The 25,396-nt window shown below is 39.0% G+C and overlaps 1 protein-coding gene across 1 annotated transcript; it reads right to left on the reverse strand.

Moving 5' to 3' along the window:
* Positions 1 to 498: 498 nt before the first annotated feature.
* Positions 499 to 24,354, reverse strand: DNAJC15 (DnaJ heat shock protein family (Hsp40) member C15). Its single transcript, XM_005501796.3, has 6 exons — positions 24,115 to 24,354; positions 17,531 to 17,582; positions 15,567 to 15,640; positions 8,737 to 8,813; positions 4,028 to 4,098; positions 499 to 893 (listed from the first exon to the last, which is right to left on the reverse strand). Exons 1-6 carry the CDS (start codon positions 24,298 to 24,300, stop codon positions 823 to 825), a joined length of 531 nt encoding a protein of 176 aa, XP_005501853.2. The 5' UTR covers positions 24,301 to 24,354; the 3' UTR covers positions 499 to 822.
* Positions 24,355 to 25,396: the final 1,042 nt, after the last annotated feature.

Consider the following 25,396-nt stretch of genomic DNA (forward strand, 5'->3'; position numbering starts at 1 on the left):
AGAACTATCGAGGAAATAACCCACTAAGTCCATGCAGAGCCTTTAGCAAAGCCACCGCCATCAGTCCTGCTCATGCTCTGCAATCTCGGTCCTACACCAGGCTGACAATCTCAGGGAACTTTTAGTACGCAAAACAAGTAACCAAAACCGAGACCCTTCCCTCATATTTCCATATAGCTAATGGAAACTGCAGTCTGTAGTCCCGCTAGTCATTTTGTTCCAAGCTGCACCTCTCACACTGCACTCACAAATAAACCCCACTGTTTTGCAAACGAACAGCTGAGTGTCAGGTGATGCTGACAACTTGCCATATGGGGTCTCCCATAGTACCTGTGACTCAATACATTGTCACAGATTTTCTGGCAACGGTCAGGTCTTCCTTAATGAAGAAACAAAAAAAAAATCACTCTATTTAAGACTATTTTTTAAATTTTAAAAAGCTCCAAAGCTTGAACAAAAGAAGCAACTATTTCCAAAGAAAGACACAGTAAGAGAACATTTTCAGAGCTTGTAATGGATTGTAATTCAGTAAAAATTCACTAAAATTGAGACATAGAAATGTAGAATATCTCGAGTTGGAAGGGACTCATAAAGATCATCAAGTTCAACCCCCTGCTCCGTCCAGGAGCATAACTGTACATAACTTTACATGACTGTAAAAGATTTCAGTTTGCTTTTAAATATATATATATATTTTTTTTTTTTTAATTATGGCAATAAATAGGAGCAATCAGTGCAGGGTTAAGAAACTGTGCAGAGCAAGTAGATATGAAAGCTGTTGCACAATGTTGATGAATATCCTGCGACCCAAGGCTTCAGATTTCAGTTTTTGGCACTGGATTCCAACAAGTCTTTTGCTTCATTTATTTTTGTTGCTAAGTAAGGTGATCCACCTGAGAAGAAAAAGGGGAAAGGAACACCATTTAAACATCAGTATTAAGTACCTAACTACTTCACTTGCAGTATGCCCTTATGACTCACTTTTATTAGCTTCTCCTTCCTAAAGAGATCCTTTTCATACAACTGCTTAAAAAAATGACATTAGTATGAAGCAAACTAATTGACAAGGAAACATAAGAAATTTAATCAAAACTGAAGACATTCAAGAAAACACTGAACAAATTGTCTCAAAGACTGAACTCTGAAAGCACTTTACACTGGTGTGATTTAGACTTGCAGCGCAGCACTGTTGCAAATGTATGCGAGGTCAGCTGTCTTGAACATTCACCAAAGGTTAACAGCTATTATCTTCCCTCACCCCAAAAACTAAGATGTAAAACTGTATAAATAATTTTGACAAAGAATCGTTAGGTCCCTGCACAAGCACAGACACACATGCCAAGCCTCTCCTGTGCTAGGTGCCCAGAATCACCAGCCAGAAACCATCACATTAAAGCTATTTAAACATGGTACACCTTCTAACTTCTAGTTCTGAACACTATCATTGCTTTACGCTCCATCTAACAATCTGATTACAGTTCAGCGGTCTTTTTGTGCTTGGTTTTTTTTTTGATCTCCCCTTGAGTGCCAACCATCTGCCTACATTCACCAAAAAACATTACAAGGTCTGTATCAGTAACTTACACTTACTATAATACACCTGTATTTTTTGTATGAAAATGCTTTTCCAGCAGTACTGTGCAGTGAAGAGCCTTGTCCAAGGCATCTGTTAAATCAAATATTTTCATTCATTGTTTCATTAATTCTATTAATCATAAAAGATAATGACAGAAGAAATGCACAGAACTAGCTGTAGACACATGTAAATAAAGAAAGGGCAAGGTTTGCTTAGAGACTTGTTTAGGACATTCCTGCAGGAATCCAAACAATTATAAATTCATTTTGTGGTGTAATAAAACCACTGGAAAATGTAATGGAGCTCTGTTGTTCATGTTTTGGTTTTGTTTGAATGTAGCTCTAATAGGTAAGACACACTGGAGGAAAGTAAGGCAGGGGAGGGGAAAAGCAGAGAACTAGCTACTGGAATTTGTTTTTTAAACCAGTTGCCTTTTTAGCCAGGGATAGGATTTACTACACTGAGTATCGCTTATTTTTAAGAGTAGATAAGAGGATCAAACAAACAGTAAAGACTAAAAACTGCAATAAACAATGGACTAAGTAATTTTTGAATGTGTGTTGATTTTCTATATGTCTAGAGTACAGGATCTTAAAGTAAATTCAAATCTGCTGGAAGTGTTTTCACTATATTTACATCTTGGAGTGCCATATTAATTTTATAGCCCTCCAACAAGAGAAAATGCAATCTCATGATTGCCTAAGTGTTTGTTTATAATTAGGGCAAGTCCAAAAGGCTTCTCTCTTCCTCTTTTCCTGGGAGGAAATATTCTTTCATAAAATTAGTAACTGATACATTAACATACAATGTATCAATATAAAAACACTTCAAACTGTAAAGCAGATTTAATAAGCAACCATTTTAGTAGTGCTCACTGGGGATATAATTACGCAAACTTTTATATATTTATGTATTTATTTCTAATAATCCCTCTTCAACATTTTGGATCTCAGATAACATATGTAACTTTTAAAATCTGTAATTACTGCCCTTTGTTCTATCAACTGCAGCCAGTAAAACATTTTAGATAAACACACTAATGTTGAATATTATTTTTAAAAGCACATCTGTGCTACCCACAGCCAGAAGAAATCAAGACATATACATGAGCAAACAAGTCTCCCTGCGATGCCACATGTTCAAGATCACTCCAGGCCCTTTGCTCTGCAGCTGAAGACATTACACAAGCTTTTTCATTTATTTTTTTTTTATTCTTTTTATGGCCATGCCAGAAGAGCTGCAGGGGCAGCACAAAGGCACAAATCCCTTCAACTGGTGTTCCTACTGAGAAAATACCGCACCGTAATAGCACACAGGAGGGCTCACTCCATCCATCCAGCCCTATGCTGTGCCCAGCTGCAGGTACATTACAGCGGTAAGAGCGGGTCGTTAAAATGTACGATCTTCTTCATGGGAACTGCCTCTTTAGGTCTACTCGACATCCACATGGAGATTCACGGTTCTGGCTCACATCTCTAAGCACCGCTACAGTCAACTTAGAGGTTCATTATCACAAAACTCTGGCCTAACAGATACCGTAGTGGTTAAGAGGCCTTTGACCATCACAATATATTAGAAACGCAGAAGATAATTTATTTTCTATGTCTGCGCAGCTTATACATTATAAAACATATAAAAATCAAAGTGTGAAATTGAACAAGCAGGACATCTTTAGAATTAATCTGAGGGGTGAAGACAGCAAGGAAAAGCACCAACTAAACACTTTCCATGGCCAGGGTTCACAGTTATTTTTTGCATTTTCTTAAAAGGGGGTGCTGGCAGGGAGCCCTGTAATTCTGTCAAAAAGATATAAAAACCCTCCGATTTCCCCTTTTGACTTCTGAAATACAGTGCAACTCTTCACCATCTGTTATTTTAAAGTAGAAACAGCAATGAACATATGGGCTTTCTTTCTCAACCAGCTGTAGTGTAGTTAAAGTTATAATAATAGCCTTTCTGAAGATAAATTTACATTAAAAACCTGGCCAGTAAAGCAACAGTGCCCAGCTTCACATTTTTTCCAAGTGAATTCCAGGAAGTCTGAAATGCATCAGTGGTGTATTTAGTGGCTACAGAACATTTCCCCACAGAAAGTTACTTTTATACATGTGACTGGTCCATCTCAGTTCAAAACAGGAATGGTCAGTTTAATGTAAAAATGTTATAGCTAATTTTTTTTATTTTGAATAAGTTGTTTTAAGTGTGGAAGACTGGTCCCCAACCTCATAGTTTTAACTGAAGCAGCACAACTCCAGGAAACAACATTAAAGAAAGATGGGCAAAATTGTGGTTCATAAAGCCTAGTTTATCTGAGAAAAGACAAACAAACTCAAGTGTGTAAATAAACAACATACATTGGCACTCAGCATGGTTATTTACACAATCAGTAAACTTAAAGGATCACATGTAAGCTTCTTCCTTTCCAGCTCTGGTTAAGTAATAATTATTTACCTTTATCAGGATGATTCAAAATCATGATTCTTCTATGGGCTGTTCTGATTCTGGCCTTGTCAGCAGATGGGCTGCAATAATAAATTGAATTGCTTACCATAAATGCCATTGCACTCAGATATAAATTAACAGTTTACACGGGATTCAAAAATAATTAAAACTTGAGATTTTCACCATCTTGTGGACAAAACGTAGAATTGCATCTCTGAGGAAGTAACAACAAAGGCGTGTAAGACACACTGAGGACATTGTTTAAAAGCCTGTGTATTTTACACAGACAGATATATTTCATTTTTTTAATGCAATAAATCCACTCATTTAAAATAAACAATTGGGGTGAAAAAACAGAAGAAGAAAAAAAAATCCAGCAGCTCTAGGGTGTATCTAGCTGGTTATTCATATCATTAAATGCAGAAAACATCTCTTTTTCCTCCTAGAAAAGTAAGTATTTATATGACCAATGACAAACCAACAAATATTTAATATTATCACATTTTGTTCTACTGTAAATATTTTTATAGCTGCTATAAATAATTCTTCTTTCTGCTGGGGCCTGAAAAAAACCCCACCCTGTATTCATTATTTTTGCAAAGCTGTTCAGTGTGTTACATTCAGGGACACGCTGATTTACAAGTGCTACATCATGTTGTTTCCTTCTATGACAGATACATAAAATATGTACTTGGCCTAAATTAAATATGTACCTTACCAGACAAATAACCACTTATGGATGCAGTAAGGCTATCGTATGCACAAGGACAGCCTGAATGGTTTAAATTTTCCTAATTTGTTAGCATGCAGAAATGAAACAGTGTTTTCCACTTCAGGTGACTTCTTAATCAGTGATGATTCAATTAATTAATCTTTTTGTAGATACAGTTTGAATGCAAGGTATCAGCCTAACTACATTCCTGAGGTAAACAACCTCTAATTATTATTCTGTCACCGGGAAATTAGGGTATGTTGCAAAAATACTTCATAGAACTGCATAGGAATATATTACTTCAATAGAACAGAAAGTAACCCAGACAATAAGAATTAAAGAGAGGGTAAAAGGCCTTATAACTACAAAAATGAAACAATTTGTTATCAGACAGCTAAAAATAATCTGTATTTTGATTTGTAAAACTCTTGTTTAACAATAAAAAAGGCAAACTGATATACCATATCTACAAATTCAGATGGCCAAGGCACGTGTGGAAAAGTGGCAGTTGCATATTATGGAAAATCATGCAGTTCTGCTCCAAAAAGGAACTATGAAAACAGAGTTTTGCAGTAAATTTTCTTAGTTTGAGATATTGCTTACCACAGAATCACAGCATGTTTGGGGTTGGAAGGGACCTCTGGAGATCATCCAGTCCAACCTACCTGCTAAAGCAGGTTCACCAGAGCAGATCACACAGGAATGAGCGGGTTTTGAATGTCTCCAGAGAAGGAGACTCCACAGCCTCTCTGGGCAGCCTGTGCCAGTGCTCTGGCACCTTCAAAGTACAGAAGTTTCTTCTCATATTCAGATGGAATCTCCTGTGCTTCAGTCTGTGCATGTTGCCCCTCATCCTATTGTTGGGCACCACTGAAAAGAGTCTGGTCCCATTCTCTTGACACCCACTCTTGAGATATTTATAAACACTGGCAGGATCCCCTCTCCACCTTCTCTTCTCCAGGCTGAACAAGACCCTCTCCCTCAGACTCCCCTTAGTGGGTGAGCTCTCCAGCCCCCAACCATTGTGGTGGCCTTTTCTGGACCTGCTGCTGTTGGCCAATGTCTTTCTTGTACAGAGGTCCCAACACTGGATGCAGCAGCTGGATGTGGTTGGCCAAGTAAAGAAGCACAGCTGCTTCTGTCCACCTAGTGACATGCTCCTGTTCATACAGCCCAGGAGGCTGATGTCCTTCTCTGCTCCCAGGACACACTGCTGCCTCTTGCTCTGGCTGTGCCCCAGGTCCCCTCCAGGAGAGCCACTCCACAGCCTGCAGCTCTGCAAGGGGCTTCCTCCTTCCCAGGCACTGGGCTCTGCATCTGCCCTTGTTGAGTTTTGTGAAGGGTTCCTGTCACACCATTGCTGCAGCCTTTGCAGGCCCCCTGAATGTCAGCTCTGCCCTCCAGCTCTCAGTGAACCTCACAGCTGTCCCCAGCATCTCTAGGGAGGTCATAAAGAACATGGATCCAGGCTCTCCACACTCATATGTGGTAGGAGGCTGAGAGAAAATAGGCAAAAGATGAAAAGGGAGGTGCAGGCTGGACATAATACTTGTTCACTCCAAAGACAGTCTAAGCAGTGACACAGGTTGCCCAGAGAGGGTGTGCGTTCTCCATCTTTGGGAGTCTTGACAGACCTGCTGGATCAAGCCCTGAGCAACCAGCCACACTGGTGGCCCTGCTTTGAGCAGGAGGAAGGACTGAAGACCTCCTGAGGTCCCTCCCAGCTTGAGTGGTCTTATGATCATATGATATACTTGTGCTGTAAGCTCTGTTTAAAAGTAAAATAAAATATATTCTTTTTTAAAAAGCCACAATGATTAAACCATAAATACATTTGTGTATGTATACTTATACAATGTACTATAATTTTTTTTAGTGTTATAGCCTATTTTTTGTTACGTCATTTATGTTTTAAGAATTAAGCATTTTTAACTAATGCATATATATATTTCATACATTAACAAACAAATAATTCCTATGGAAAAAAAAAGTAAGTACGCATCTTGTTTCATGGAGAAAATGGTACAATATGGAAAACTTTCTTCATTTTTGTCTAGAATTTTAACTTCTGTTTTTCAGATGTATTTTCTAACTTGAGAAGTTCAGCATCAGGGATTTGATAGCTGTCAACCATTATACTTAGGACAGCTATATTTTGCTAGTATCTGTTTTGTCTAATGTTTGGAAAACACTCCTAACATTTTCGCCTCCCATGTCATCTCAGACTTTCCTCCATTTCTCCCATCAGCAGTTACTTCCACAAAGCACATAGTTGTTAAAATTATTGCTATGTTTATAATGAATTTCATTAATCAGTGCTGCTTCATAACAACTAATGCGAGAACAATAAAACCTGAAATTAGTCAATACTTGCAAAACAGTACTTTGTAGCTCTGAATACCTTTTACATAGCTTCAATAAAAATAATGCATATGCATGTTTCTACCAAAACCCTTCAATCTTACAAGATGGTTCTCAGAGAACAACATCTGGAATGTGTAATGGCCAATATATATGAAATTTAAAAGCTACCATTAAATGCCCACCTTTATCAGGGCTCAACTTTATTATTTATATTGCCCATGCATACTCAGCATTTGAAACAATGAAGAAGCTTTGCCTCAGTATTTAATATGACTTACAAGTGAAGAGACAGAGGACAAGCATTACAATAATAAAATCAGGGCCTAGACAGATCTAGTTTGTGCATTTGTGCACATCCTGGCATTTTCCATAATACTTTAAAACTCGCATTTTTTTTTTTAGCTAGCATATATATATATATTTCTACAGTAAGCAGTGAGTTAAAACTGGTCTAGAAAAACGTTTTTAAACGCCGTGAAAATTTCCCATAAACTTGATAGCCATGCTTCTATACACTTAAAGGCTTAATCCTTTAAACATTAGAAAGAACTTTGCTCAAATCTGATCAATAATGGTATTTGCAAAACTGAGTCCAAACACACGAAGCAGTGTCATTGTTCCCGCTGCAGCTTCAAGCTATTAAAAACTGAAAGAGACTTATTTCAGATGTGATGAAGCTTCAGACATGTACATAAGCAGTGCTCATGCTGGACATTGCCACTGTAAACACACTTTAATAAGCTGCAGCGTGCTACTCCGAAATATCATTGAATTTGCCCTTATAAAGTGAAAATGTTAATATATTACCAAACTTAAAGGTCAAAGGAAATATTTCTGAAGAGTATTCCTATAAATCTCCACTTCAGCGTGCAAGCACGAAATATGTCAAATAAAAGTAATGTTTTATTTTACAGTTTCTTAAAATGAATGCTAAATCTGCATAATTGCCATTATGTCAGAAGTAAACACAAATAGCACACCAAAACAGAATTTAAATCCCAGTTTTCAGCATTTGGAAGAGTTTATTTTGGGGATAATTAAAAACCATCCTCTTTTTTTCTTTTAATTTTAAAATTCAGCCAAATGTTTCAGAAAAAAATCCACAGAAAAATCCATTGATTACTCAGCCTGGAAAATATTTCCCATACCTACCCTCAATGACAAAACTCAAACTCTCCAAGTATTTTTGTTTGGAACATGCCACAACCTTCTAAATCCAAACAAATCAAAGAGTGAAGAAAGAAAAAAAAATACTGTCTTACAAAAAAAATGAACAAAATTGATTTGTTTCCTCGTTTATTAATATAATCTACAATATTACTTATCTCAAGGGGTTTTTGAAGACCAGCCCATGTGATCACACTAATTAGCACAGTGTGTGCTATTCTGATTATTTCCAGAGCACCAATTCTCTATTGCGGTATGTTACCGTGCCTTCAAGCCAAACACAAGTCGCATGTTTTATTAGCAATTTATTGTTTGCTTTTTAGCTTAAGTAGAATATTACAATGGTTTATAAGCCATTAGAAGTCTTTTGTAAAAAGGTTACTGTTTTGGCAAGAGTATTCCACGTCTTCACAATATGCATTTTCTTCATTTGATACTTACCAAACAAAATTATATATTAATGCAACAAACCTACCTTACACCTAAAATAAGACTAGCTTCTCGCCTACTCATTTTCTGTTCAAATCCTCCTTTATAGTATGATGAAAGGCTCTACAAAGAAGAAAGGAAAAACAAGCAATAATTAGTTTCATGTACAAGGTGCCAGGACCTAAATCATATTTATATGACCTCATTCACAGCACTGCATTAATCTATAATTTATTTCGAAGGCATGGAACAACTACAAACCAGACAATATGAAAGGACTTCTGAGTGTTAACACATACGAAAAACGACTTAAAAATAACTATGCGTGCTTTTACAATCTTCTACTGCTAATAAGAGATATTAATAGCTACAACCATAAAAATCCTGCCTTCAGGCAAAAGAGTCCAGAATCAAAGTCCATCCTAGCACAGAGTGGTACAGTGTGTGTGCTGGTGAGGGCAGGGGAGGGAAAAGGGGAAATTTGTTTAGAACAGCTTTGGCACCACCACACTGGAAAACAGCAAAAAGTCACAATATTTTGGCATCCAAGGAATTATGGACAATCACTCTAAAATCCAGATATTTCTACAAACAAGGTAAAGGAATAACAAACAAACAAAAACGACAACCAAACAAACAAAAAAACACGAAAAACAAACAAACTGATAAGAACAGATCAATACAATAAACTGATGAAGAGTCAATATGTTTTTTCACATAAAGGAATATTACTTAAAAAAATATATATCAAGAGTTCTTTGAAGGAACCCGGAAAAATAAACAAAAAGAAACCAAAAAAAGGCTTAACATAACGCCAGAGCCTCTATTTTAGGAAATCACTGAGCTAGAAAACACTGGAAAGTAGCAGAGTATACGGGGAAATCCTGACCAACGTTTGCCTTTACATCCTTCCCTAGATATCAATGACTGACCATGATTAAATACAGGATCTGGGGTTAGTTTTTTTAAACTCATTGGCATGTGGGACTTTAGCTGCTGTTTTAAGGGGAGAAAAAATATGAGTGGGAAAAGAACATTAATTGGAGACAGAGGTGAGAGTAAATCATTACAACAATTAATTGTCATAGAAAATGGGCTGAAAGTATATTTTTTCAACCATAAATACACCTAAAATTAAAAAAAAGTTACTGAACCACCACTGATGGTTAGTAGTGATCTCAATGTAAATGTTTCCGGAGAAAGGATTAGAGAATAGCCCGTTGCCACACAAATAATAGTCTAAGCTGCACAAGTCCCAGAGGCAGCAATGTAGCTGCAAGACAGCCTGCCTTTGGGAACTGGCACACAGAAATCACTCAAAAACACTGAAGTTTTTTCCTCAATGCAAAACCTATCAACTGAGGGAAAATAAGCTTCTTTTGTTGCTATCAAAGGGAAGTCTGTCCTGAGAGCTGAGATTATTTTTAAGTGTTCCTTTTACCCCCAAGTAAAAATGTGCTGGCTCTTAATAAAACACTTTTCTCACTAAATATATCCATTCATATTCAGTGAGAATATTGCCTTCTCTTTACACAAACTCTCTCTTATGTAATTTCAAAAGCACTAATGCATTTAAAGGGCTCTGTCTATGATATCTAAGCAAAGTCTTCAATTAAGCTTAGGAATGACATTCACCCAAAAGCAAGGTTCAGAAATACTTCACCTATTGCTACCATGAAGTCACACATGCAGCCACAGATGATATTTTTTTGGTGTATTGCTATTATCTGAAACTAATGTTATCTTTCTTTTTCCCACCCCAAATCACACATGAAATAACCACTACTGTAACAGTACATGTACCAAAGCCAAAGCAACTGTGGATGTGCCACATCTACAACAAAAATGTGCTGAGGAACCACTGCTGTAGCTACAGGGTGACACAAAACTGGTCCGTCACAGCGCACATCGATGTTGGATGTTCAAGCACACAGCGCTAAGGAACACACGGGGCTTCTCCAGTCCTCCGAGAGGAAATGATGCTCGTGATTTAGTGGCAACCAGATAACACCCTTGAGGAGGCAAAGCTGCACAGAAATTTGTAGTGATGCTGAACAATTACTACAGTGAGGAGAGAAAAGCACACTGTAATGTCCTCTGAAAGATCTTCCAGAATGTCACCCAAAGCAGCTTAGGTGCAGATGGATTTCTGAAAAGGGCGGATTTCTCCGCCCTTCAACCCTGGCATACAACTCTAATACAAGAGGACACTGGTTCATTAGTTATGTAGAGAAGAGGAGTATTTGAAATAAGAGAACGAGAAGGGATGTCTATAGGCTTAAATTCAGAAATACTTTTTCATGGTTTTTTAAAGCCTGCTTCCTTGACACTGTTCTAACCTTGGGAAGCCTTGATTTTTAATTCCTCTTGGAAGTGAACCAAAAAAAGAAAGCTGTTGTCTGCGTCCTTTGGCACATAAGCAAAACCAGTTTGTTGAATTGGTCATGAAGAAAAAAAAAAAACACATTTTCCTCTTAGAAGTGAAGCACATGGCAAGAATAATCAATTGTTAAATATAAGATCTTGATCCTAAACAGAATTTAAAGCAAAAGGAAGTTAGATATAAAAGCCATTTTTCCCATTGGCCAGAATAAGGGGAAGAAACATCTTGGCAAATTTCTAGTTACCTGAATGAAACAACTTTCTTACACCATTCAAATGAAAGCATTTTTTCCCTAGTTTTAAATGCTAAGTAATGGTTGCAATGAAGTGAAACAACACTCAGATATTCTTCTGGTATGAAAACTCCCTGATGAGTGGGCAGTTCTAGATACTTCACTATTTCTTAACCCTGGCTACTGCAAACAAATTCTGTGCTGGAAAAGGCTTCACAATGAGCTCTCCATTTCGTTGTGCTATTTGAGGTGAGGGTAGGGGTTACATTTAATTTATTTAATTTCCTTGTATGTTCTTACTATTTAGCAACTTACCAAAGCAAATTCTGCTTCTTGAACAAATGCCATTAATAGGAAGGGGGGAAGAAGAGAAAATGGCTGGTCTTCCTCTGCAAACACGTATTCACTCTTACAAATTCACATAAAAGGCAGTCAGCTAAGAAAATCCAATTCATTTGGACTGTGACTTCTTCAAGATATTTTTCCTGGCATAGCACAGGAAAAGTGTAATTACTGTTTCCATGCCAAGGTAGGAGATTCAAAACTCCATAACTGAAACCATCCATCATATTATACAAAGTAGTGAATTTTTCAGAAAACCCTATGTGTTGTTCCACCACCAATACAGTCCTGCATTGCACAGGTAACAAACATTGGAAGAAGAAAACAAAACAAAATAAAACAACCAAAACCAAACCTACAATAACAAACTATTTAGAAGCTGTTTTATATTATAAGCTACAGAATCACAGATCATAAGTGAATCACAAAAAAAAATTTTGCTACATTTTGCTAAGAACAAGTTTAACTTCCTTAAGTTGAGTTAGAAAAAAAAAAAAAAAAAAATCTGTAAAACGGACTGCAAATTGCATTATTCTCTGGAAGTTTTATCTTCAATGAAGGACAAAGGAGATGGTCACTAACCTTCCCTTCAAACCAGAATTCTGAGAGTGAGCAGAATCAAATCCAATAAGGGAAACACAGTGCAAAAAATCCCTAATGAAATGCTACAGAAGACACCCTTTTCTTCTGGAACAAGGAACTTTCAGGATTGTGGACTGAGTATTTTGACAGCTGATTTTGCCTAGAATTGCTGTTTCGATCTTCAATATCATCAATTCAACAAAGACAGGTAATGAATGCTATTGAAATACTTCCTTTTTTTATTTCACATTTTAGGAAATATTAACATTATAATTAACAGCATTCAGGTTTGTCTGAGGAAGAAAAGCCAAATGACTGCTTATAACTATGCACCTTCTACTGGCAACAGACTCTTATCACTACACAGAGAAACAAAACAATGTCACTGCTGTGTCACCCACCGAACAAACTTGATGAGGAGCAGCTGAGGGAACTGGGGCTGTTCAGCCTGGAGAAAAGGAGGCTGAGGGGAGACCTAATAGCTCTCTAAAACTACCTGAAAGAAGGCTGTAGCATGGAGGGTGTTGGTCTCTTCTCCCAAGTAGCAAGTGATAGGATGAAAGGAAATGGCCTCAAGTTCAGAAAAAAGCAGAACGCATTTACTTGCCTTTACTTACCGTTTTTAATTTAAAGATGAGTGCAGTTATTGACTGTACTACTTATTTATTTAGATAAGTAAATAGAAAGTGTCAAATACTCAAGATACAGCAAGCTGGCATTTTACATCAGTGCTTCATAATTGCTCAACTTGACCTTACCCAAGGCATTCATAAGTGAGCAGGAAGGATAAACAGCACCTGGATTACCTGTGTGACTGCAACCAACATGAATTGTGACTTCTATTGCAAATGGGGGTGGGGGGTGAGTCAGGGCTTACAGAGAGAACAAGCTATTTTTTAAACAGGCCACTGCTTTACAGTCTCTCAAAAAAAGGTGATAAGGGACAGACTTTGACCCTAGAAAATTACAACAGCCACTGAAAACTACAATGACCAAGTTAAGCACCTCCTAACACCATGGGAAACCAGCTAAGTAAGACTAAGCCTAAACACTAAATATCATATGAGATGCTATTTCCAGTAAGCATAGGTAGAAGTACTAACTGTTTTATTTCTTTTGTCAGCATAGTTTAGAAGGCAATATGTTGTAAAGGAATGTGATGAAAGTGCTAATCCACAGATTATACTTAGCAGCTTCAAATTTCCCAACGAAATAAGTTTGGAAAATAAGCACTTACATAGGATCTTTGTACCTAATGTCTTCTCTGTTGTTTCAAAGAAAAGTAATAAATAGGAAATAATTGATTGTTAAGGGGACGAGGAAAAAAAACTTGGAAAAAATACAATCCAAGAAAGTAGGAGTTGTAGAGTATTAAGGAACAAATAATCTTGGCTAAGAATTACACAAGGATTTTAAATTTGGACTATGATTGTAGAAGAAAAAATATTATCACTACTCTTACAAATATAAAGCTGTCAAATTCATACAGTTAATGGCAAACCAGAAAAGAGTTTTTACTGTATTCAGCAGATCTCATGTTACATTGAAAACTCATATTTTCAAGTTCAGAAATAGAATCAGAGAAAAGATACTCTACTGGAGATCCACATCCAATTCTGGGCTCTGAGGCAGGATATAAAGGCAGAGAGAGGATGCAGCTCCAGGGACTAGGAGCTCTGAGAATGCAGAAGCTCCAGGGTTGCTCTTTACGGCTGTTCATGAATTCTGCAGGCCTCTGAAAGTCACTATAGTAAAAATGAGATAGGCTTGTAATGAGCTTGGCTCAGCCAGTATATCGGTACTGAGGGGTACAGTCTCCTAGGAACAGACACCTCTCTGTGCAATAGCATGTCATATTTCAATGTGTTAAAAAGAGTCACTGCCTGCTTTCTTATCTGAACACATCTGAATTTAGATTCTCTAGCCTGTAGCTACAAATGGATAGATGGAGTAAAACTGCTGGGGTGGGAGAGTGAAGATTGAAGCACTCCCTACTCTGAAGCCACATGTCCTTATTGCTAGCTACTTTCAGCAAGCCTGCAAGTCAGACTGTAACCGCATCATATGAAAGCAATTTAATTTGCAGTACCTGAGGTCCCCTCTGCTGCTTTTGAAGGCAACTTGGGAATCTCCCAAAAAATTACTTTGAAAAGAAAAAAAACAACACCAACAAAACAATAAATGGTGGTAGTGTCACAACCGCAATGCAACACAGGAACAGAGAGGAAAAACAGATTCAGGAACACTGTCTGGCTGGCAGACATCACAATCAAGAACAGGTGTGGATGATCATCAATAGGACAGCCCATATTTTGAGTCTTTCCCTCCCCAGGAAGCTTGCATTCATGAAGCCTCCACCTTCAGCACACTAACAGAAAATACAGACGGCAAATGAATTTGGACCCTAAAGTCTTGTCTATATATTGCATATTCAGTATAGAGACAAGCTCTGTGTTGCAACTTGCCTCACATAAACAGGTACAATGCTAATGATCACCTTCAAAGAAAAACCTACCTTTAATATACTTTTCAGAATATAACAATCTGCAACAACTACACCCTCATCCATTCACATTGCAAGAGGAAACATGTTCCTCCCACTGTAGATAGGTGTTCACAGACTACAAGTCTGAAAGAAAGCACTACCACAAGACAACATCTACTTTATGGGGAACCACTTTAATCAAGCAGGAATAGAACATTTTTATTTATTTACCAGAGGACAGTGTAGCCACTGAAGCAAAAAGTAAATGCTCTCAAACATTCCCTGCATATGCTCTTCTCACAACACTCTACCTTTTCATTTTTTACCTCATGATTATATTTTAAACATGCAGTGCAAAAAAAAACCAACAAAAACTTGGTTAAAAGTTCAAATTAGCCATGAAAAAAGAAAAGGCAAGTTGCATCTCTACAGTAACCTTTTGTAAGTTTATGGATTTGTCTTCTGTATTTTTAAGACTGTATCTGAAAGAAAAAAAAATTACTGAATTCTTTAATGTTTAGCTTCTTGAAAGGAAACTGCATGTCATCACTTTGTAATCTCTCAGAATTAGCTATTTTCTCACAGCGTGCTTTAGCAATTTATCACACACTTACCAGCAAAGAGTTCTGAAACATCACCAGGAAAATCAGAACTGTTTATCAAACTCACAAACATCTTTTGGGGATCTATGGGGATTTAAAATATACTAGATAATATACCAGAACGTACACAGAGAGGAATATCCTAGAAAAAAATAGTCTAACTGGCACTTACTGTATATAACATGTCTCTTTTCTAAATACTTGAAAACATAAAATCATAAACTTAGTAAAAAGTAACTTCTAAACTCACAGAAGTTGAAATCCTCTTTGCTGTCTCTGAAATTGCCTGCTCCAATGGTTTCCAAAGGTGAAAAGCATAACGACCTGGAAAAGATTGAAGTTAAATGACATTATAACCAACATTCACTGAAAGGAAAAGAAGAAGTCTCCAACTTATGCTCATCAGCTTACATCAGAAATATTTTGGTTTAAAAAATAAAATCAAAATCTGTCCTTGATAACCTTTTTGTTTCATTTATTTGCTGTACAGCACCATTGCGCTTTACTGCTTTTGAATGTTCCCTCAACAGCTGGTTTTGGATCCTGCCCAGCCAAAGTCCCACAGTAAACTTGCGATGGTTTGCACTTTTCAATCTCTGTATTATTGGGGGAGGAAGTAGGAGAAGTTTTATATACTCCATCTAAAAACCTAGTAATGGACTGCAAAGATACATTGTGTTTGCTCAGAAAATAAATAGATTTAAATGCATTTCAATATGATAAATGAAGATATCTGCCTTGTGAACTTTAAGAAAAAGGGTAGTATGAAACACTAGCTTTGGATATACATTATTTATTAAACACTGTTCAAAGGTTGTGTGTTAAAAAAATAAAACTATGTACTGCACGTTTCTTGCCGTGATGTTGTACACTTAATCACACATTTTGTAAGTACTGCATTTTTAATTTTGTTACAAAGAGAGGATCTTCTCGGATTCAGAATCATTCAACTCCCCACTAGCAGTGAGTGTCTATAGTTAGAGAAGGCCACAGGGAATGCTACTAGACTGCATTCTTGGAAGCACAAAGCAGGTCTGTCAACTTCAGAATCAAAACTTGTGCCACATTACCCAAGGATTTTCCCTGTAAGTCCCTTCTTATCAATTATTGTTTTGATTAACTATTCATTAGCAATGTAACTTACTATTATACACAAAGGAAAAGCGTTTTATAAAATATGGCTCTTCTTTATTCAAATAGCATCTCGCTTTCATTCTTAAAATACATGGTGTGTCCATTGGTTATTTTAGTCATCTAAGCCTGTGCCTATGTCAACACAGAAGTTAAAACTACTGTCAGAGTATCACTGCTGAAATGCTGTGATGTACTAATATATCACCTCACCTTCTTAATGCTGTTACTACTACTACTTTGATAGCTGTCATTAATTCTTCAGCCCAACAAGAAGACATTCAAAGAGCATTCACCTTCTACTTATGTACAAACACATAGCTAAACCAACTGCTTAACTGATGTACATCACCAAAGATCTTGTCTTTCCTTCCCCTCTTCATAAAAACCCAACACAACTGTACCCAGCAAAACCCTGCTGAAATCTGGTGCAGCTTGTTCGTCTATTGCGTCTGTTCCTGGCGTGTGCATTTGCACATAGCTGGCCATGGTCAATTTACATGCTGAAAATAATGGAAATTGATTTGTGTATTTCAAGATCAGAACAGAAAACACTTATCTGCCCTGAGTAACCCAGAGTGTAAATCATACTAAGCCCATGCCTTGTGTTGAGACTAGAACCTGTTTTTCAGAGAGCAGAGTCCAGCTGCAGGAGTTCAGGTAACAAACAATATACTATGGGAACATATATCACTGAGCCACTAAAACCTCCTGTTTTTCTCTATCTGAATTTGTCGAGCACCTCCACACCACAAGATCCTGTTCCACTCTCATGTACTAAAGGGCTTCTACTTTGTAATTTGCTGATAAATAATCTTTTCACATTACATTTTGCAAACAAAAAGCAGACAAAACCTTTTAGCTGCTGCTCATAAAATTAGTTTCCCCAGCTGTGACTGTTCAAAAAGAATTTTGAAATATGTGTCAAGAATTTTGAAGGGGCAAGAACTACAACTGGACATGATTCTACACAGCACTCTCAACCAATCTTTCCACTATTTAAATTCATTAAAACTTCATTAACCCTTTGGAAACAGCAGCTGACAATTGTCAGTTCTCCACTCAGTTGGTAATTTAGCTTACCTGCAAATGCAACAGTTGCAACACCAAGTCCAACTGCGATCATAGTTCTGGCCTAAAGCAGAAAAACAGGAATCAGAATAATGTGCAAATTCTAATTTGAAATATAAGCACTTTAACAGCAAGTATTTCTGATGTCTGACTTGGCGTTTCATGTATAGGTTATATGAAAGGTAAAATAAAGTTCTGTATTGGCCCAGCTATGTTAGATTTTATAGTTCAGTCCCATTAACCCATGCCAACATATTAGGCTGAACGTGGAATTATCTGATAGTAAATGAGTGAATGAATGCTGACAAAGAGCTCACAGCATGTAATGATAAAAACACAAGTCAGACAACTACTCAGGATCACCCAAAATTATTTGGGCATACCAGTTCAACACAGTCTGAAATGACGCTTGCCTTAACAGAAAGTATTAATATTGCTTTGCAAAATCCTTCACTTGGCATCTCATAATGACATTGCTTGAAAATGGTATCGGAATATTAACTTAAACACTGTACTTGGGCTCACCCAACTAAGAAAGACCCCTGGTCCCAGCTGACTCCAAGCACTCTCTTCAAAGACTAAGTCCCATCCCACAGCTATGGCCACAAATGTATGTTAGTGTCTTCCATCTTTCACACTTTGACTCATGGAAGCCCCAATAAAGACATAAAGCCCAATAACCTAATTTCGTTATTGAGTGTCAGTCACTGGCTGGACTCTATCTTATAGTACAAATATTTGTAAACTGGCAGACTTCTGACAGATTCCAAGCAGTGTTCATTATCAACTAATATATGCTTTAAGCCTAACTGGGCTCTTGAATCCAAAAGCACAAAAACTTGAACATCTGATTTAGGCAACAGTAACTCCTACCTTTTGTTAACTCAAACCTCCCAGATGAGGTATGTGTGTTTTCCTACAGCGCTTGAAGAAAGTCAGCATCTCCAGAAGGACAACAAGAAATAACTACGTTGAAAAAGAAGCTGCTGAAAGATACATAGTAAACCTTGAAGAAGGCACTAACTTCTCATACATTTGCAGAATGCAAAAAAGAAAATGAACGCTGAAGTGCGTGTGTGTTGGGGGCATTGATCCACTTCTGAAAACCCTACATATAATCTTTGAACCAAATGAAATAATCTGTGGCACTAGCTGTTTTATCCTATGTTAGTTATATGTCAGTTTCCCCCAGGAAACATAAGAAATCAGATTAGGCCTGTTTAGCTTGAATACAAAACATAACTACAGTGAAAATGCTTTTATCACCCAACTGACTCTTCTGCATGTGACTGACTTCTGCATTTATCCAGTAACTGAGTAATACATATGCTACCAACAAACTTGACAGCAGGACTTAAAGACTAAATTTCAATGTGAGTGCCCCAATAACAGGATTTGAAGCCAAGCTGCCTTTGCAACTCAGACTCCTGGGGCTAAAATTCTGTGTCTTTGTTTGCACTCAATCTCACCTCCAGAAAGAAAGGGAGTAGAAGAGGTGGCAAATACTAGTTCTAAAGTCTTCTGTAACTGGCTTAGTAGGGGCTACAACAGTCTGACAACTTTCCCAGCAAACAGGTTGCCATAGAAGATGTGGGCATTGCTATCGTGCTTAGTGGCACCTATGGGTTTGACTCTGATTCCTGCCAGCAGTACTGAGCTCAGCACAGAAAAACTGGGAGCCTGCTCTGAGCTCATCTATATGCAGCTGTATTCTAGATCTAGCTTCTGGATCCTGTGTGTTTTAACTAAGTACCTAGTTCCCACCTACTGGGATGGGGCTATTCCTACTATTTGCATAGCATAATATTGCAGTTACCTAAAGGTTTCTAGCAGAAAAAAACACAACTCACTAAACACACTGAAAATGGAGCTCCAGAGTTAAGACTCGAGGAGTCTGGCATTAAAAAATCTGCCTCTCTATTCGATTTTAGTAACCTCACTCTTCCATCCCAGTGTAGTCTTCAGTCTCAATATTAGCATTCATTTCTGAATGTAAAACTAACATAGTAGTTTTATGTCTGTTGTTCCTTCCAGTTCCACTAAATTTCCCTTCATCTTTAGACCATGAAAAAATAAAAGTATGTTGCCTTAAATGGTAGCAGATGTAAAATAGTGAAGCATGTTGCTCATCTCCTCACTAAACCAAAATTCTTTCAATTTCTTCTCACAAATCAGTTTGCCCAGGCTCTCAATATTCAAAACTTGCTAAAAAAATTCTAACTCCTCTGTTTAGACACTAACCAGAAACAGCCACACCTTTTCTTAAAATATCATAACCCTACAGAAATTCTATATTATTCTATTCTGTGGCTTGTGATCATGGGTTTACATTCAATAGAGACTTTACTTGTTCAATGTGACAGTGAGAATCTTTCACTAAATGGCTACAGTCAATTAAGAGAGCAACAATGTGTGAAATAGATCACACTGGCAAAAAGTAATATTTATTAGCTTGTGCTTGTCCAAATTAAGTTATACTTGCTTTGCCAAAGAGGTGGTTTAAGTCAGCTGTTTATAACAAAGTATGCAAGTTACAAGGCATTAGCAGCAGACGCCTCATCACAGGTAAGGCCAAGAACAGAGACCAAGCTAATAAATAATACCTGGACTCTTGTCAGTTTGGTGCAGAAACAGCTTAAAGTGTTTTTGCACAGTAGTCTGGGAACATGATGTAGACACCCCTGAGGGCCTCTGATAGTCAGCCATGTCCACTAGGATGCATTATTTCAAACTCAGTGGAAAGCACTAGCAGTTAATTGAAAGCTAGTGGGAAACAGCAGGTAAAAAAGCAGCATGGCAGCAACTATAGAATAGGAGCAGTACTCAACACCAACAGAAATATGAAGACAAGCCAGAAAACTAGGTAAAAGTGATGGAAAACTCAAGCCAGAGAGGCATGAAAGATTGCCCACGTTTTCAAGTGAGCTACAACTACAAGAAAACTTAACTTGGTTTAAGGCAATACACCTTATCTGCTTTATGAGCAGGTTAGAGAAGTCGCTTGCCACTTACTAGCCGAGAAGTGGAAACTTGTCATGCCAAAGCACCCTGAATGTTTGTTATGGTGTGAATAAATCTTAACTATAAAGATGATAAACACTTCATTTGAATAAACATAAGAACAACGGTATGGTTAGTTTTTTGCTGACACAGCCTCTCACAAAATCAGTGGCAACTTCAAGCATTAACCAATAAGTCCTTTACATCCAGTTTGACTCAGTTTCCTCTTCCATGTTCACTTATCTCAGGTGATTAATTAGAAGAATAAGTCGATACTAGTCTTATGCATTGAAATTTAGAGCATAAAGCTTTAATTAAATGCACTCCTTTCAAGTCAATACTAAATGAAAGCAACTCACTATCACTGTGGAAGGGATCAGTTTATTTACAGCATGTTAATGCAACTACCACCACAGACATTTTTAGCTCCCACTGCTTGAAGATACTTTTTCTTTTTTCAGACTCATAAAGGCTAAAAAAATAAATTTACTGACTGCCAATTATGACAGAACCGACCTTCCACCTCCCCCACCCAAAATGCCATTAAGAAATTTCTAAGATGTAGGTTTTAAATGAAATCCAAGAGGGAATAATAAAGAAATAAAAGATTTAAAAGTAACATCTGTCCCTTCCTTTATTCAATGAATCAGCTCCCAAAGGTTAGTCATCAACCCTATGCTACTCCGCTGATCTCAGTATTTTAATTTTACTATGTAGTTCAGTTTCCTGCAATAAGCCCTCTTAGATACATAAAATAATGAAACAAAGTCTTGCTAAATCTGCAAAACCTGATTTTTTAAAAAAATATTTTCAGAAATGTGTGTAAGAAAACACGCACTCTAGAAAGGCATCTGTAAGACCTGACCTCCAAAGTGTTTGGCAAACAAGAGGATAAAGCACATACAGTATGTTTACAGGTATACATCATGTGCTGTTGGCATACAGAAATCTATGGCCTAATCCTTCAACATGTAATTTTTCCAGTAGCCTAAATTTTTCTGTAGAAGACACAAGGAAGAACGAGATATTCTTTCTGCAAATTTCTAATCCATGGTCTCTGCCAACTTAATAATAATAAAACAAACAAACGAATGAATCTGTAATCCTGAGCATTGCAGCTTCTCCTTCTACGAGGAAGAAAAAAGTTAAACTTATAAATACAAAAAAAAAAAAACCACACATGATTTTAAAATTTCAGCATAACACTATTATGTCTGGCTACAAGAAACATATTTACAAATGTTAAAGTATACCTGCTTGCATAGGATCTGTATTTTATACAGCGGTTCTTCTACCACAATCAGTGAAAACACCCTTCTTTGTCAAATGGAAAATATTTTGCTCTTCTCACAACTAGCTTTTAGACACACAGCAAGAGCTCTACCATCTTTTGCCTCAAAAACCTACATCATAACGGAATAAAAAGCACAGGCAAAATAATAACTTGTGATGATTTGGATAGCATTTTGTTGTCAGTCCATGCTTAATCACAGATCAGTAAAATAGAAACTAAATATTTAGATTCAAATAAGCATACGAGGGTAAACTGCTTGCTTAACTAAACATTTTTTAAATGGTTGTTCTTTAAAAAAAAAAAAATACTGTAGATGCAACAGCATACACACAATGAAGTATGGCAAATACATATTCGAAGCCATTTTACAACCATGAAATCTTCACCACCCAGTGCTTTAAGCAGCAATCCATGTATTTTTCACAACTGTTTTCCAAAGAGAAGTCACTGTCCCACGAACTAGTCGAAGTGATCAGAATGAAGGAGTAGGATGAAGTTCCAGCACCCTTCCCACTAAAGCACAGTACTGCATAGGAAACTTTGAAGGCATTTCACCTTCACTTTGAGGCCCATCCAGCCTTCTCCCTCACGAGGAACTGTCAGGTGAGAATTAACTTTTCTGAAACAGAGCCCTACAAAGCCATTAATGCTCAAGGCTGTAGTAATAAAACTTGCACAGCACATGGAAATTTCACAGGTATCCCCTCTTTACAGCAGGGGAATGAAATTTGAGGCCGCGCCTGCTCATGCCTGTGAACATTGGAGCAGCACAACACTTTAAGCAAAAGCCAAAGCGCTCCCGTGTCTCCCGCTGCCCATGCTGCAGCTCCCCTCGCATCACCAGGCCCACCTGTGGCCTGTAGCAAAGAGGTACAAACCTTCTCACCACAAGCACCACCACCATGTCCTCCTTGCCCACCCCCATGGAAATCATAGAATGTCCTGAGTTGGAAGGGACCCACAAGGATCATCAAGTCCAATTCCTGTCCATCCACATGACAACCCCACAGTTCACACCATGTGTCTGAGGGTGTTGTCCAGTCTCCTCTTGAACACTCTCGGGCTCGGGGCCGTGACACCTCCCTGGGGAGCCTGTTCCAGTGTCCACCACCCTCTGGGTGAAGAACCTTTTCCTCATGTCCAACCTGAACCTCCCCTGGCACATCTTCCTGCCATTGCCTCAGGTTCTGTCATTGGTCACTACAGAGAAGAGTTTGGTGCCTGCCCCTCCTGCTCCCCTTGTGAGGAAGCTGTAGCCGCCATTGAAGAGAAGCAGCCAAATTAATGTATATTGTGATTAAGTTATAAAAGACGTACCCATCGTTAACCAATTAATATGAAATAAATGCTTTCTGACCACCTGCAAAACAAGGGGATATTTTTCAAGTTTTAGATCCTTCTGCATGACAAGAGGGAGACAGAAGATTAAGTAATACACTGTTTAGAAGCAGAATGCTTAGTTAATGGTTAACTATTAATTAATAGATGTATTGTAAGTAAAATACTAAACAATTATACCTAGCATCATCAATTATTTTTTTTAGTATAGGTGTATTGTATGTCAAAATTTTCAAAAATTGTAATGCATATGTAACAATTATGTGAATATAAGCAACGCAAGGGCCTCCAGTCTTTGGAGCACTTATGGAGGATGATCCCCAGAGCTGATAAAATACAGAATGCCACTTAACAGTGTAAGGGACTCTGCTGTTAAGCTTATTTCTACATTCCACCATGAGGTCTCCCCTCAGTCTGCTCTTCTCCAGGCTGAACAAACCAAGTGACTTCAGCTGCTCCTCATATGGCTTCTCCTCCAAATCCTTCACCAAGTTCATAGCCCTGTTCTCGACACTCTCCAGTAGCTTTATATCTTTTTTATCCTGTATTGCCCAGAACTGCGCACAGTGCTCCAGGTGAGGCCGCACCAGTGCAGAGCAGAGCGGGACAATCGCCTTCCTCAGCAGCTGGCAATGCTGTGCTTGGTGCACCCAGGACACGGTTGGAAGCCGCAGAACGCCTGCCCCCCGCAGCCCCATCCCCCGACCCGCTGCCCCGGAGCTCACACACCTCACCCCGCGGGGCTATGACAGCCCTGGGCTGGGAACCAGGGCTGCTGGCGGCCTCACGGCCCCGGGGCAGCCCAACCACCCCCCGGGCTGGCGGGGTAGCACCGTGGCGGGGGGCGCAGCTCCCGTCCCGGCTCAGCGGGAAGGAGCAGAGGCAGAGCCGGCTGTCGCTCTCCCCTCTCGGCCGCCACTCGCGGGATGCGCTGCCCCCTCTTCCCCGCCCCCAGCGCGCTCACCAGCCCTCGGTCCAGCTCGGCTTGGCCCTTGCCGGCGCCCGTAGGGACCCTGGCGTACTCGGCGTAGCGCAGGCCCTCAGAGGAGGCCGCGGCTCCTTCCATGGCGGAGGGGGAGGAGGTAGAAGCGCTACAGGGCGGACGGAGGGACAAACCAGTGGGAAGCGCGGACTCAGGAGCTCCTCCCATCGTCAATCCGCCGTGCCCGCCCCGCCACCTCCTCCTCCGCGCGTCATGGCCCCTGTGTGACGGGAGCGGGCGGGCACCGAGGTGGCCCGGGCGCCGTGAGGGGCCGGGCGGGAGGTGGAGTCGGTCACCAGTGGGTACCTCAGGGCGGCGAAGGATCCTAGCGCGGGGTGAGAGGCTAGGGACTGGGGTTTTTAACTCCATGTGTCCCCCTGACGGGCTTCAGGAGCTGAAATGCGGGAGGTGGCCGCTTGTGCTGGGTCCCGGGGCAGCCAAAAAGGCAGCGACGGGAGGAGGTGAAGGGATAAGAATTTATGCGTTAAAAAATAGGATAAGAGCCACGAAGATGATTAAGGGAGTGGAGCATTACCCTTTATGAGGAAAGGCTGAGGGAGCTGGGTCTCTTTAGCTTGGAGAAGACTGAGGGGTGACCTCATTAATGTTTATAAATATATAAAGGGTAAGTGTCACAAGGATGTCACAAGTGTCACTCTTCTCAGTGACAACCAATGACAGCACAAGGGGCAATGGGTACAAACTGGAACACAGGAGGTTCCACTTAAACATGAGAAGAAACTTCTTCTCAGTGAGGGTGCCAGAGCACTGGAACAGGCTGCCCAGGGAGGTTGTGGAGTCTCCTGCTCTGGAGACATTCAAAACCCACCTGGACCCCTTCCTGTGTAACCTCATCTGGGTGTTCCTGCTCTGGCAGGGGGATTCGACTGGATGATCTTTTGAGGTCCCTTCCAATCCCTGACATTCTGTGATTCTGTGATAAGAAGGAGAGAAAGCACTTGGGAGAAGGAAAGGCAACACAAATTATTCGTGTGCATCTTCTGAATAGTAGAAGAGGGAAAACATGGAAGGGATAAAGGAAAATTCATCTGGAAAAAAAAAAAAAAGCAAAATAATTTAAAAAGCTTTTAGATATTTATTTGTTTGCACCTTAGTTGGATGTCTGCATATGTTTGAGTATATTTCTAATTTCCTGAAAGTGCTGACACTCGGGATCATACTTCACCCTCTGAAAATCTTGAAGTGGTACCTCATATGGAGAATGTCTCAACCACAATTAGTCCTGTACCACAAAATGTGAAAT

Source organism: Columba livia, chromosome 1, assembly GCF_036013475.1.
Source record: "Columba livia isolate bColLiv1 breed racing homer chromosome 1, bColLiv1.pat.W.v2, whole genome shotgun sequence".
Taxonomy (NCBI): domain Eukaryota; kingdom Metazoa; phylum Chordata; class Aves; order Columbiformes; family Columbidae; genus Columba; species Columba livia.

Excerpts from the sequence above, each read along its gene's own strand:
- DNAJC15 (XM_005501796.3), bottom strand. The coding sequence starts at position 24,300 with ATGGGAGGAGCTCCTGAGTCCGCGCTTCCCACTGGTTTGTCCCTCCGT. Across the intron at positions 17,583-24,114 it reads CCGAGCTGGACCGAGGGCTG|GCCAGAACTATGATCGCAGT; the intron begins GTGAGCGCGCTG and ends TTTCTGCTTTAG. Across the intron at positions 15,641-17,530 it reads TGCAACTGTTGCATTTGCAG|GTCGTTATGCTTTTCACCTT; the intron begins GTAAGCTAAATT and ends AATCTTTTCCAG.